At 49.4% G+C, this 13,164-nt stretch overlaps 1 protein-coding gene across 1 annotated transcript; it reads right to left on the reverse strand.

The window, feature by feature from the left end:
• Positions 1 to 1,696: 1,696 nt before the first annotated feature.
• Positions 1,697 to 12,747, reverse strand: dhrs3a (dehydrogenase/reductase (SDR family) member 3a). The gene is made up of 6 exons (XM_049016983.1): positions 11,973 to 12,747; positions 5,150 to 5,293; positions 4,370 to 4,489; positions 3,284 to 3,522; positions 2,780 to 2,905; positions 1,697 to 2,258 (listed from the first exon to the last, which is right to left on the reverse strand). The coding sequence occupies exons 1-6, from the start codon at positions 12,165 to 12,167 to the stop codon at positions 2,174 to 2,176; spliced, it is 909 nt and encodes a 302-aa protein (XP_048872940.1). The 5' UTR covers positions 12,168 to 12,747; the 3' UTR covers positions 1,697 to 2,173.
• Positions 12,748 to 13,164: the final 417 nt, after the last annotated feature.

A 13,164-nucleotide genomic window follows, 5' to 3' on the forward strand; every position in this document is an offset into this window, starting at 1 on the left:
AATGATTGTCATTAAGAGGCTAACTTTACTTTGTATATTTGAATCTCACAGCACTGATTAGGACTACATACCCCCAGTGCAACAGCGTCATGTGTACATAAACTATGACCAGAGTTCCTTTGTGTTCGATTTCCAGCGTGTTTGAGCTAAGGCCTTTCCCCGCGTATCCAGGTCAGACCTTCATGTGTTGCGTACGGCTAAGTGTCGTGGTAGAGAACTCATTCACGTTAATATAAATCGCTCATTTCACACTTAATTCGTGTTAATTGGGTGACAAGAGGCACCGGCTATTCACCAAAAAAATGGAGACTAGGCTGGCCTGCAGAATTCTCATCTGGTGAAGGAGCAAGGAGAGGCTGGGTGAATGAACAATGGAAATCCTTTAAACAGCTAAGTGCTTTGAAACCTGCAATTTTTCTCCTATGATTTTAAGTGGCAAATGTAAAGGATACACCCTCATGCTCAGCTGATGCATTTTCCAGATATGACTCTGCTCTGAGTGAACGTTCAGCTTTGCCAAGACGGCCTGCTTCTCATATCCCCCAGTCCCCTAGACTCTATTAGATTTACATGCACTCAATCAAGTAACTGTTTTTTTTTTAAGAGCTTTTTCTGTTTGAAGTCTGACTAAACGGCCCAGGTTTAATTTAGTCTAACAGATAGGCAGTGCTAGAACAAGCCTCAGATAAGGATTGAACAAATAAACTAACAGATCAGTGACCGTTTGCATTAAAGTTCATCCATCAGCCCATGTGTGCCACTTATCCTGCCAAAGGTTGCAGTTGCACGGTTGTCACGGTTATTAAATGCTGTATTTTTATGTCTGGCTCCGGATTTTAAATCGCTGCTACCACAGTGACTGTAGGTAGGAAATGCAGCGAGATGCTAACATACTTAGATGACTACAGTGATGCATCACACACTCGGCAGAATCAGGCAGCGCACTGGCGGTCCCTCACTGGCGGTCCCTCACTGGCGCCTTGGCTTTTTACGAAGCGCATGAAATCTCCATCATTCGTCATCACCGTCCCTTGAGCAGCACTCTCTGGGAGAGCTAGCCGCGAGCCGGCATGGAAATCCCTCCAGACGGCAGGGATGACTCTGACGCCTGAGGGATCTTGTGGAGAAGGATCTTGCATTAATTTAGAAAACAAGGAGAAATCTTGGCGCTGAAGGGCTTTCGCTGCCAAACAATGATTTTTTTAACTGGAATGGGGAGAACGAGCACAGCTGCCTGTAATCTTTATATAGTTTGGACTTTATGAGCCTCTGCCACCTCAGATCTCCGTCCCAAATTGGCCGATGGGGGGGGGGGGGGGGAGCTCATCCAGTGGATTTCACCTCTAATTTAGGTTCTTTCCTCTCCATGGCGAACTCGCCCGTCGGTGACCGTGACCATGAAGCCAGCTTGTTGGCCGGAGAGGAAGTCGAAACCTTATTGTTTATTGTTAGTGTTCTACCCCCCACCCTTCCCAAAAGAAGGGAGACAACCCCCTTAGCCTTTAAGCTGTGGGCTCCCCTTCAGCACACTCACTTCAGGATGGGGAGGGGGGGGGGTGTTGTGACGATACTGCTGGGTGCAACTCAATATCAGGGCTGGTGGTGCGCTGCAGTGACCCTCAAAAGCCCCCCCCACACACACCCTTGCATATGTGAGTCTGCTGGTCGCTGCTAGTCACATGAACGTATAGAAATGTGCAATTATCAAGTGAATTTTATTCAGTAATTCAACACAGATAAGATTTCATTTGTTTTAGAAGTTTAGCGGGTGGAATAACTTTAAAAGAAATCGGAAGTTTCTAAGGATTTCGGAGTAAAAATCTGGTTATGAAACCGTACAGAATTAAACTGGAGTCCTTTGGGGAGGTTTCATGGTTCAGGCCGGGACGCTGCAGGTCTTCCTCACCCCTGGGTTGCCACTTCAGAATTAACAGGAACATTTCGAAACATGAATGGCTCAGGGACAAAGAATATGAAACGGCGTCCAAATATGCCAAAGTCTCCCGAGACGGCAGAAGCAGGGCCACAGACATCAGACGGCTCCCGAAAGGTCTGCGGGGCCTCGGCTGCCTCCCCCAAGCTGCGGAGGTGCGTTGCGGGCTACTCGTCTGCGTCTGCGCCGTGCTCCTCAGACGCTGATGTTGGCTGCTGGTCGTGAGGCTGGCCCCGCCCACTATGTCCGCCCCTTGAACGTGTTCATGCAGGTGTACGTCCCCGAGAACCTATGAATTTCTTCAAGGGCAAACTGTGGTAGGAAGCTGTTGTGGAAAGATACAAAGAGACGTTAAGTTCTGCTGATCTGCGTCAAATTTGCTGCTGATACTACTTACTAAACTACTCCTAAGCTTTTTTCCAGTAACTATGGTGGTAGAAGATACAAAAAATGCTTCAGATTAATTAATTGTTTCAGTGATTACAAACACCAGAATTAACTTTAATGATACTGGCAGTTATTGGTATATATTTAACCTGATCAGTAGATGCTTTTATCCAAAGTAACACACATTTTTGAGGGGGGGGCAGGGGGTTACTCAGGGCTCCGTTGATGAAATCACTCTGGCAGCTATGGGATTTGAACCAATGACCTTCCGATTACAGGTATAGCATCCTAACCCGCTGAGCTACACATTGCTACACCAATCCTGACCCTCCCCTTCAGGTAAACAACCACGCCACTAACATGATCGTTAACATTAAAACAATGTTACTGAAGCAGATGAGATTACGACGTGGCACGACGACCCCATGCTGTCTGCATTTTGATTGGAGGCAGGCCCACCTCTTGAGGATGACGAGGGCGTGCATGGTCCATGGCAGATAGACGAAGGCCTTGTTGCTCCTCACCGCATCCACTGTCCGTTGGGCAACGAGCTCCGGCTTCAGGGGAGGGAAAAGCTGGGGGAACCTGGCCAGGGTCCGATGGCACAAAGGGGGTCACTACCCAGCCGGAACAGGCACTCTCCCACCACAGGTGCCCCCGCCCACCACAGGCCCCCCACCCACTTCGGTTCTGATTAGCCTGTCGTGTGGCTTCCTGGATGTTCGGGCTGGGGTTCTGCCGTTGGCCGTAAACCGATTTGCTACAGCAATCGTCCAGCTGCCAGATGTTAAGCTGCTTTATTGTTCTGTTTGGCTGATGCTTTTTATCCAAAGCGACTTACAGCATTACGCTTGTATACATGGGGATGTTACACTGGAGCAGGTCAGGCTAAATATGTCAGCCGGGGGCACCTGGTGGGTCCACAGCCTGTCCCCCGGCCCCCGGCCCCGTCCCCACTCTCACCGGATCCTCATGCCTTGGAACATCTCGGTGTTGGTGTGGAAGGGCAGCACAGTGGTGCAGGCCATCCCGGGGCAGTCCAGCAGGCCCAGCGTCAAGCTCTCCATGAAGGCGAAGGTGGCCGCCTTGGACGTGCAGTAGTCGATGGCCCCGGGGATGGAGGACAGCGACAGGATGGAGTTGACGCAGACCACGTGGCCGTCACACAGCCCCAGCATCCGCGGCAGGAAGGCCTTCGTGGTCTGGAGGGGGTCAGAGCGGGGTGGAGGGACTTAAACCCTCTTTGTGATAGAGTGTAACACAGATCTGAAACACGAACATTAAACCTCTTATTGTTTTGCTATTATGGCCTTTTTTGAGATAAATGCTGCAAACCCAAGTCAGGCAACAACCTGAAAAGAAGCAGGAGGGGGGGGGTGACCAAACACTCCCCGCAGCCCCATCACTGTAAACCCAGAGCTGACTTGAGTTTTTGATTGACTTCACAGATGTTTGAGCTCCACCGCATAGGGGCCCAGCTCAGAACAGAATGTTTGATCGCTGGTAAAGTAATAAGGCACGACGCTGCAGGCATGAAAGCGGCGGAGTGTCAGACCCTGGCGTGTGCGCAGCGTATCGGCGTTAACCCCCAAATGCAGAATTCTCCCTCCCCACATGTTCTGTAAGCCAAGACGGGCAGCACGGTGCCACGTGGGGCTGCCTCTGACCCACCACCGACAATCGGAGCCATTTCCGCCCGCGGGGCTCTGGCGTCGTCCAATGGGATCACAGCGTTCTCCTTGAGGAGCGGCCTATCATCATTAACAGACTTACAGGCCGGGTTTTGTCAGCCTCCATTTATTTTGTAAATGGAATGCGCAGCTTAGCGTTAACTTTTTGTGTCGGTCGTGCCGGTTGTGGCAAACGCATTCCATGCGCGCCAGCCGATCGCTGCAGGCTGACTTGTAGCCACGTAACCAGTACGCCCATTAGCTGTGGAAACCTAGCGAGTTTATCGTGAGGAAAGCGGGCAGCGAATTTCCCCCAGCATGACGGGCTGGTGGCACCTGCGGACAGAGAGCGGGCCTGGTCCGTCCCTGCAGAACTCACCCAGAACTGGCCCAGAGTGTTGATGTGCTGTGTTTTCAGCAGCGCATCGTCGTCGCTGTCAATTAAGCTCTTCCCGTGGACCACGGCAGCGTTGTTCACAAGAATAGTAACATCCCCCACCTACAATGAAAACAAGTGCCATTTATATTTTGACACAGTAAAACCCGACACCTCCCAGCGGTTCAGAGAGGTTATGCAATTCGTCTCATTTTTTTTATTCTCCCTTTTCGAGTGCTTTTCTTTCTCCTCCTTTTGCTGGGTTTCATGTTGCTCGTGCTGACAGAGAATCATTATTTGTTGTTATCTTATCCAGACTTCTCAAACGGAGTGTAATCTATCCCGGGACAGGCCTTTGAGGAATGCAGATGCGTCGAGCCTCCTGACGTTCCCGCTCGCCTGAAGTTAACGTGTCCCGCAAGGGGCCGTGCATAACAGCTTCACCGGCACTGCAGGAACATTCAGGAACGCTTATGTTGGCCACCACATGCTGCTAGGCGACACCTTTTATGAACTACACTTTCAAAAACATGCCCACTTTCCCAAGCTTAGAATGTTAGCCATCTCATTCTGTGAAGGACCTCGACACCTTCACAAGCATTATAAACATTTTAAATAGCTACGTGAGCAACCCGGCTACCGAATCTCTTAGGGAAGATCTAGAAGATCTTCAGGATGCGTTTATTATCTTTCATGACTTTTGCATAGTTTGCGAAGCCGTTATAAAGATGCCGTTTCCCTGAGCACTTTTCTCCTCTGGGTTAATTCGGAGGAGATCCTTACCTTCTCCCTGACCACCTTGGCCTGCCTGTACACCTCCTCCCGGTTGCCCACGTCACACAGGAAGTAGTGGCACTCCGTCCCCATCTGCTGGATCTCGCTGCACGTCTCTCGCAGGCACCTCTCAGTGCGGCCCCAGAGGATCAGCTGAGGAGAGCCAACGTTCATCTCAACCAGTTCATCTCAATCATGCAGCTGCTGGGAGTTTGGTAGTTCGGAGTGATGAGCCATTGTGGCCACATAAATAAAAGCAATTTATGGTGGAACTGCGTGAGTGTCGGCCTCCTGTGGAGCCCACCGGCTGCTGGCAGCACATTCTTTTGTCTGAAAGACGGACCGCCCACCCCCCCCCCCCACACAAGGGACCAGAGTGGGGGCCTGGCGAGGCGGTAGGTTGAGTGCCGCCCACGCCTCTCCAAGTCCTTATTGTTCTGCCCCAAATGGCATTGCGGGTGATGTTCAGTGTAAGTGGTCTGTAATCCAGAGCTGCCCCAGCCCTGCCGGATTTGCCTGATTCAAACGCGGCTTCAGCCCTGATTTGCTTATTTACCTAATTATTTGGTCCCAGACGTCCCCTAACCTGGCGTTTCAAGTGCAAATGAGGTGCCAATTAAACCCCTCTAACACAAGCAGGACTTTATTTCATTCGCTCTCTTTGAAGAGCATGAGTCACAGCAGAAGTTCCTTTCAGGATCATGTGACCATCACGTTTCTGGGCCACGCTTACAATTTGAACACAACTTGAGGGTCACACATCGAACCCACAGAGCTGCAAAGGCGAGGAGATCTTCCCAGACTTCACATGCTCCTCCGTGGCCCTCAGAGAGCAGCTGGGCGGCGCGGGCCGGATCTGTCCTCGGCGATTAGATCCGTCTTCGGGGTCAGGAAGAGGTAATGAGGAAAGCAGCGAGGCCATAGTCTCAGGCCCCTGCGTGTACACACACACACACACACACACACACACTTCCTCTAATAGATTACATGGCTCACTGAGCTGAGGAACTCAGCAATTTTCGGGTCAGGGTGCTTCACGCAGTGCGTGTGTGGACCACACGGTGGGGAGGGGGTTGTTTGGCTGAGGTCCAGTTCTTGGGGTCAGTTTCTGAGTTTGAAATCCGTGGAAATTTCCCCAGCATCTCTGAGTGCCTGAACTAGCTACCACATTTGTAACCGTTTACCCGCATGCAGAATTCGGGGTTACACCCCCCCCCCCCAGTCCCGACAGGCAACCACTGATAAATACCCATGGATAAGCGAAGGTTTCGTTCGATGGTGACGTACACCGCACAGACTAATCGCTGTTTAAGTTCTGATTGAGCTTTTGTTAGTGCTGCTGCATAGTGTGTAATGATTACCAGTAAAAGGAGCAGTATGTGTACTGGTTTTCCAGCATAGTTGCAGTTCTCCATAGCTCCATGTTCTGTGTACACTGGAATGCATCTGTTGTCCACATTTTGTGGTTTGAATTTATTTATTAATTAGAAAGCTGGAAATGTATTAAACCAGCTCTGAGACTGAAAAGCACCACTTGTTTAAACACTTGGCTACCCGCCACCCAGCAACTATGGAGCAGTATTATGGGATGTGTGGGCTGAGGTAGGTACTACAATTAACAGGCACTGTGTCTTACATCAGGGATACAGGCATATGCCCCAGAACACTTCATCATTTTAGAATAACAGAGATAGAGCACTACAGAGCCCCCCCCCCACCTACCCACCCAAGGCAGTCACCTGCTGCTGTTCCATTAGCACCATGACCGTGGGGTCAGGCTGGGGGCAGTGTGCACCCCCACCCTTGCTGGAGTAATTAATGGTAGCGCTGACTTCCTCGGCACGCTACCGTCGGTTTGGGGTCTGCCGCATCTCGTCAGCTTCAAAGCGGAGCCGAGGTGGGGGGGCAGGGTACCGTCTCCCCAAAGGCAGGTGACACCCACCAACAGCTTTACGACCCCCTATTTAACCCCAAGCTCCCAGAGTAATCCTCAATGACTGTCAACATCCCGGGTGTCTGTCTCTTCCAGCCATTGGGGCTCTCACGCCCCTTAAAAGGAAATTATCCGAACGGGATGATTGCTGACATCTCCTGGCTTGGCGATAAAACTCATCACTGAAAAAAGGGAGAACAAGCAAGCTGAAGCCGACAGAACCAGGCCTGGACCCAAAGCAGCACAACCATCAATGCCAAGCTTTCGCGGTGAACGTCTGCAGTTTGCATGTTCTCTCCACGTTCAAGTGGGTCCAGGTGAACGGAGACCTGGGCTTGTGATGTGCGTAGAAGGCAGCAACGCAGAAAGTGCCCGGCCTTGACAGCTACTTTACCTGGCTTAAATTAACTGAACTAAATAAAATAATGGGTGACCGCATGTGTTCGGCAGAGCCCTTCGGATCAGATCAGTAAATTCAGATGCACTTTTCTGCAGTTGCTCTAGCATTAGGTTCTGATCTAGATGGATCTTGAAACAGAGGAAGTGGACGCACCGCTCCGGCAGTTCCACCCCCCCCCGTGCTCCTTGCCAGCTCCTGTGTGTGTGCCTGTGTACATGTGCACACGCTCCTTTTCCCCGAGTCGGGCGGGGGGGTGGTTTGGCACACAATAACCGATGACATCATCGGCCTCCCCACACTGACTCGCAGGCTGACCTGCCCGTGAACCCATACTGGTGAACGATCTGCAAGATGCTGGCTCCCTCTGACCGACACGCACCTCCCTGGCCACTCAGCCACCTGGGGAGGTGCAGCTATGCTGCTGGCCGCAAACCCAGAATACAGATCAGCCCGGCGGCCCGGGCCTCATCCTCGGTGGCGGGTTAGGGGCGCAATGGCGGGCATCGTGCTCAAACCTCGACTTTTAAAAGGCTGCCGGTAAATACCTCGCGGGCTGTAGGATTCACAGCTTGCCCGCAACTGCTAATCAAAATTTTACGATGAAACGACAACAGGATCGATATCCAATAAGAAATCTCAGCTTGAGCCCAGCACATCAGGACACGCCGACAAGGTCGATCCCCTCCTTTGTGAGCCGTAAAAATCATAGCTCCGCCTCTAGTTCCTGTTCTTCTCCTTTAGCGGAGGATACTTGAGGGGATGGTCTGTGGCTGGGCTCTGCAGACAACTGCTCGTCATTTCAAATGTAAATGCTTCGCTCTCCCTTGACTTCCCTTTGACGGCCTCCATGGGGACAGGGCGCTGTCGCAACTCAAAGCCGCGAGTCCAGGCTGCCACTGCGCTGAATCGTCAGACGCGAAGTTCAAGGAAACACCTGCCTCACTTTCACCCCTCCGCGGAAAAAAAACAAAGACCAAAGACTCGTGTGTCAGCCGCGTCTGCCGCAGACTGTACCTAGGGAGCGAAAAACAAAGAGCAGAGACTGCGCATCACAGGCAACTGCGAGCGCAGCTTGAGCAGGCGCAAGCCACGTCCCAGGGGTAAAAAAAAAACCTCATATCAGCAAGTGAGAAAGTTATTTAGCTTACAGTTTAGTTTTTGCCCGGCTGTACCACTTGATATATTGTTGCTGCGGCAGCTTTTAAGAAATGTTCCCAAGGGTACAACAGTAAGGCACACGCGTGGATTCCCAGACCCAGTTTATTAACTATCATGTCACCATGTCTTCTGTATACAGAGAGTGTACTTCAGTTCCTGTACTTCATGAAACTACAGCAGTTCCAAAAGTTCTGTGCATTTGAGTAGTTGGTCTTACTCATAAAAAAAAAAAATAAATCACAAGATTATAGGGCCCTGGGATTTTTCTGCACGGAACAAGCGAAGAATCAAGCCTTTGAAAATACCGCTGATTTGTGCAGGAGTAGCGTTGCAGTTCATGCGGGGTCAGGGAGGTAAAACCAACCACTTTGAGTAACAGAGCCTTTAAATCCCAGAACTGCGTCAGGCCGGGTGCAGGCGAGGAAAAAAAATCTTCCCGTTTGGAAAGATGGCTCAAATGGCCAGAGGCAAGAGCAATCTCCATGAACCTGCTGTCAACAGAAATGTGTAAACGCCGAGAAACGCAGGGGAGAATCCCCCACCGCTTCAGAGCAGGTGCCCGTGGTCCTGTCCAAGGCGGGCAGCCTTCAAGTCAACATGTCACTCCCTTCAGTCAGTGTGAAGGTAGTGCCACAGAGCAGCAGGCAGCATAGCAAACATCAGACTGCATTAATTTAAAAAAAAAAAACCTTCCCAATGCAGCATGTATCAGCACATGGCTGGTTTCACCTACAGCTTCCAGTGCTTCTTCCCAAAACCACCACCTTCAAACTTCTGCAAAGACACCAAAGGCTCTCTGGCTCTGCTTTTTTTATCAGCTCCACAGCAAGATAATACAGTTAGATGAGGTGTTTTCTACTCATCTGCCCCTTGGGTGACCCTAAGCTGACAGCCAGTCTCAACTGAAAAGCACCAATGTTGAACCATCGGATAAAACACGCCAGTAGCCCGTGGCAACGGCGACACACAAGCCGGGGTCCGTGTCACAAAGCCAAGGTGTCCCAGTGTAAACCGGCTTCATCTTTGGTGACTTGCATTTAGCCCAGACTACCTTAAATCCGACAAGTTATAAGCAAGAAATCCTGCTTCCTGATACAGGCCCTTGATCTAAGCATAAAAGCCACGCCCCTTTCTGTGCGTAAACATCAGAGAGGAGCGGCACCTGTCAGCGGGAGGTGGATTGTCTGCTGTGTCGAGCCGTTCATTGTCCTGTTAGTCTGAAGGGCAGTGCATCCCTTTAGAAGTCAAACACTGCAAGTGTGTGTTCAGACATACAATACAGAGAGATGGAGACCTTGGACACGTTCAGTTGTTAGATGTTTTGGGATTTATGGTGATACGGACTGTTCCACCCAGTGCACCCTAGCAAGACACAACCAGCCAATTCAATACGTTTTTAGCTCGAACAACAACTCAAACTTTCCATTACTGGCTAACACTGCCACTGTTAACCCAGAGAGTTTTCCATGTCATTTTTTTTTAAATAAGCTTTAATAACATCACAAACAGTATATATCAGGTATTGTAGGCCCATTATACAATTTTTATTAAATTTACTCCCAATTTAAAACCATGTGGTCTAAAGTCAACCGCAACATGCTTGGATGTTCTCATTTGCACATAAACCACTGCAGCCTGTAGCTGGACGTCACCTGAGTATATTTGGAAACCACTTTGCAAAACATCTAGCTCAAAGCTGAAAGTCCTTCCTATTTTAATGTTTAGCCTGTCAGCTTTCATAACAGGGCCTTGCTGCCCTAAAAACATGGTGGGGGGGGGGGGGCAAAGATTTATTTAACCCAACATTCACTACAGTTTTGCTACTGTGATACCAACCCATGACGTTCACTGCACGGCATAGCATAGCTCTAGGTAAGTAAATGTCCTGACCTCTGCAGCAGGGGGTGTGTGTCGAATTCAACCTGCAGAAGGGCACTGGACTGTTGATTTTAATTCCACTCCCCCAGCATAACCTGCCCCATTTGAATGATCCCTCCTATTTATACCAATGCACTTGCTCAGAGCCATTTACGGGCACGGTATCCAATGGCACTGACCAGGAGCCTGTCCTGGATGCACTGGGAGCACTGGGAACAAGGCAGCATACACCCTAGGCCAGATTACAGACAGCAGTTTCAGTGAAATGCATGTGTGCAGTGGGGTCACATGTAAACACAGAGATTCAGTGGCATAATCAAATTTGCCAACCTAAAAGTATCAGGGAGAAAATTATTCGCACTGAACCATTGTACTACCCAAAACACAGCACAGATAGATTATTGCCATAGCAAAGGGGGGAGGGGTGAGATTTAATCTCAGGAGGTGGCAGGAAGCACTCACAAGTACCCCGCAATCTACACAACTGTGAGACTTCCAGCCAGACACCCCATAGTACGTGAATGGTGCAGACATAGTATAGAGTAGCAGTAATTCATTCAGTTTTTGCATATCGCCTCTTACTCTAGAAGGGACATAGGCACACCTGCATATATGACTGAGAGCAAATTTTGAGCAAATCAGGGCGCCAGGATAGCCAGCATTCAGGAATTCGAATTCGCTTCACTTTGGTCTCCGACCAATGTGTCTGAAAACAATGTCACTGTTTTAACGAGGCTGCTTGGAACAATTCTCCTGTGACCTGAGACCTGCGGAAACATGACCTGTCCTCATATACTGACCTACTCTCATACCTGTTTCCACATTTCGCACAGAAAGAGACAGTTCGGGAAAACACCACCCCCTTTAAAATCATTAGGACAGTCCTGAAATCAGAGTCTTCCTATTGACGACTCCATATCCTCTGCCAGACCCGAAATCGCTTTAGATCCATTAATCATATCTTGAATATGTGAGAGTGATTTGACTTAGACCGGCACAATATAAAAGGTAAACGAAATGAAACGGAATATAAAAACTCTTAACAGCATTTGTTAACCGACACTTTTACGGACTGCAATGAAATTCACCAGACTTCACCCCCCCTTAATCCCAGAGGATTAGCTCTTAGGAAGGTGCTTCACAGGCATGACTCGGGCAAAGTCCGACCCCATATGCTTGATACACTTATAAAACTCTGTCCAAAACCTATTGACTCTCTGATGACAAGCCTGTGCATGCATTAGCTTTCGGCTGCGCTTTCCAATCAATGCTGTAATATAACAGCATTTTGTCACTAATATTGCTTTGGGACCGAAAGGCAGGCAGCCCCAGGTGCCTTATAAAGCGGAGACTGACCCGCTGTCTCCACCGTTCCATAAACCTGCATGCAAACTCTTTAGTGTTGCTCGCAAACAAAACGAGCGTGTCGCATACACAAGTAACGCAGGGTAGGGGTACTTTACCTTTTTCGCCCCTTGTTTGGCAAACTCCCTCGCCAGGTGCCGGCCAATTCCCCTTCCACCGCCCGTGATAAGTACCACCGATCCGCTCAGGTCTTTCCGCTTGCACGGCAGCAACAGGTACACGCACGCCTTCAGTATATAATACACCATTTGCATAGGGAACCGTACAACGGCACTTAAATACTTAAGATCCATATTTTTTTTTCCGTTGGGATAATTAATTCCAGTCTTGTTCTTTCGGAGTTGGTACAGTATCTGTAAGTACAGCTCCTCGATCACAGGCTTTTCAGGACTGCTGTTCCCGACGTGAAAGTGCCCGATCAGCGTGTGCCGTTTCTTTCACTCCTGCCGTTAAGATTTCAGGATCAAACACGGCGCTCTCCGCGGATCCCCATGCGGAGACCCTCCTCTCACTCCCGATCACGGGCACCGGCGAGCAGTTTGTACCAAAATGCGGCCGCAGTGTGTGACACAGTGGCGTAAACTTTGCCCCGGTGAGCGATCCAGGCAAGGCTGCATGCCTGTCACGGTTAAAGAAACGCACCGATGTCGCTAGTCCTCTTTTTTTCCTTCCTGTGAACCTTTGCTGAAAGGTGGGAAATAATTAAAAGACAATACTTATTTATTAACAATAATAATAAACCCTTAAAATATAAGTCAAAACAATGTAATTATGCTGTGCGGCTGGGACCGGGAACCAAATCGATATATGGGACAATCGTATTTAACCTAAAGAGGTTGTCAGATCCGGCCCCTTCCTCAGTCTATTTTCATTCCCGCAGTTTCTGGAAGACCTGTATCTGATGGGGAGTTTTATAGACCATTAATCCTGATTGACAGTTTAAGTGTTTAGGAATATTGCACTACTGTGTTGTCTGTGAGTGGCTGTTTTCTTCCACTGCCTCCCCCACCCCCACCAGTCATGCCACTGCTCCGATGGGAGCCAATTATCGTCAAGGTATTTTTCACGCTGAATTCGACATTATAAGCTTTTATACGGGACCCGTTAAGTGACATATTTTTAAGGGGTCTGATTTTTCTAATCTACGATTGTGTAAATGGCATTTAAAATCTGCTTCGAAAAAGTTTCAAAGAACTTGGATTTCTGGTGTCACAGAACAGCGCGCAGATTTATTTTTTTCTGCTTTAGTAAATTAATGTCACCAGGGCATGCAGGCAGTGTACCATCCTT

The sequence above is a fragment of the Brienomyrus brachyistius genome, chromosome 6 (genome assembly GCF_023856365.1).
Source record: "Brienomyrus brachyistius isolate T26 chromosome 6, BBRACH_0.4, whole genome shotgun sequence".
Lineage (NCBI taxonomy): Eukaryota > Metazoa > Chordata > Actinopteri > Osteoglossiformes > Mormyridae > Brienomyrus > Brienomyrus brachyistius.

Bases quoted from the DNA above. Each gene is read 5' to 3' on its own strand.
- dhrs3a (XM_049016983.1), bottom strand. From the start codon at position 12,167: ATGGATCTTAAGTATTTAAGTGCCGTTGTACGGTTCCCTATGCAAATG. The intron at 4,490-5,149 runs GTAAGGATCTCC...TTTTCATTGTAG, and splicing joins CCAAGGTGGTCAGGGAGAAG to GTGGGGGATGTTACTATTCT. The intron at 3,523-4,369 runs GTGAGTTCTGCA...GACCCCCTCCAG, and splicing joins ACACTCTGGGCCAGTTCTGG to ACCACGAAGGCCTTCCTGCC.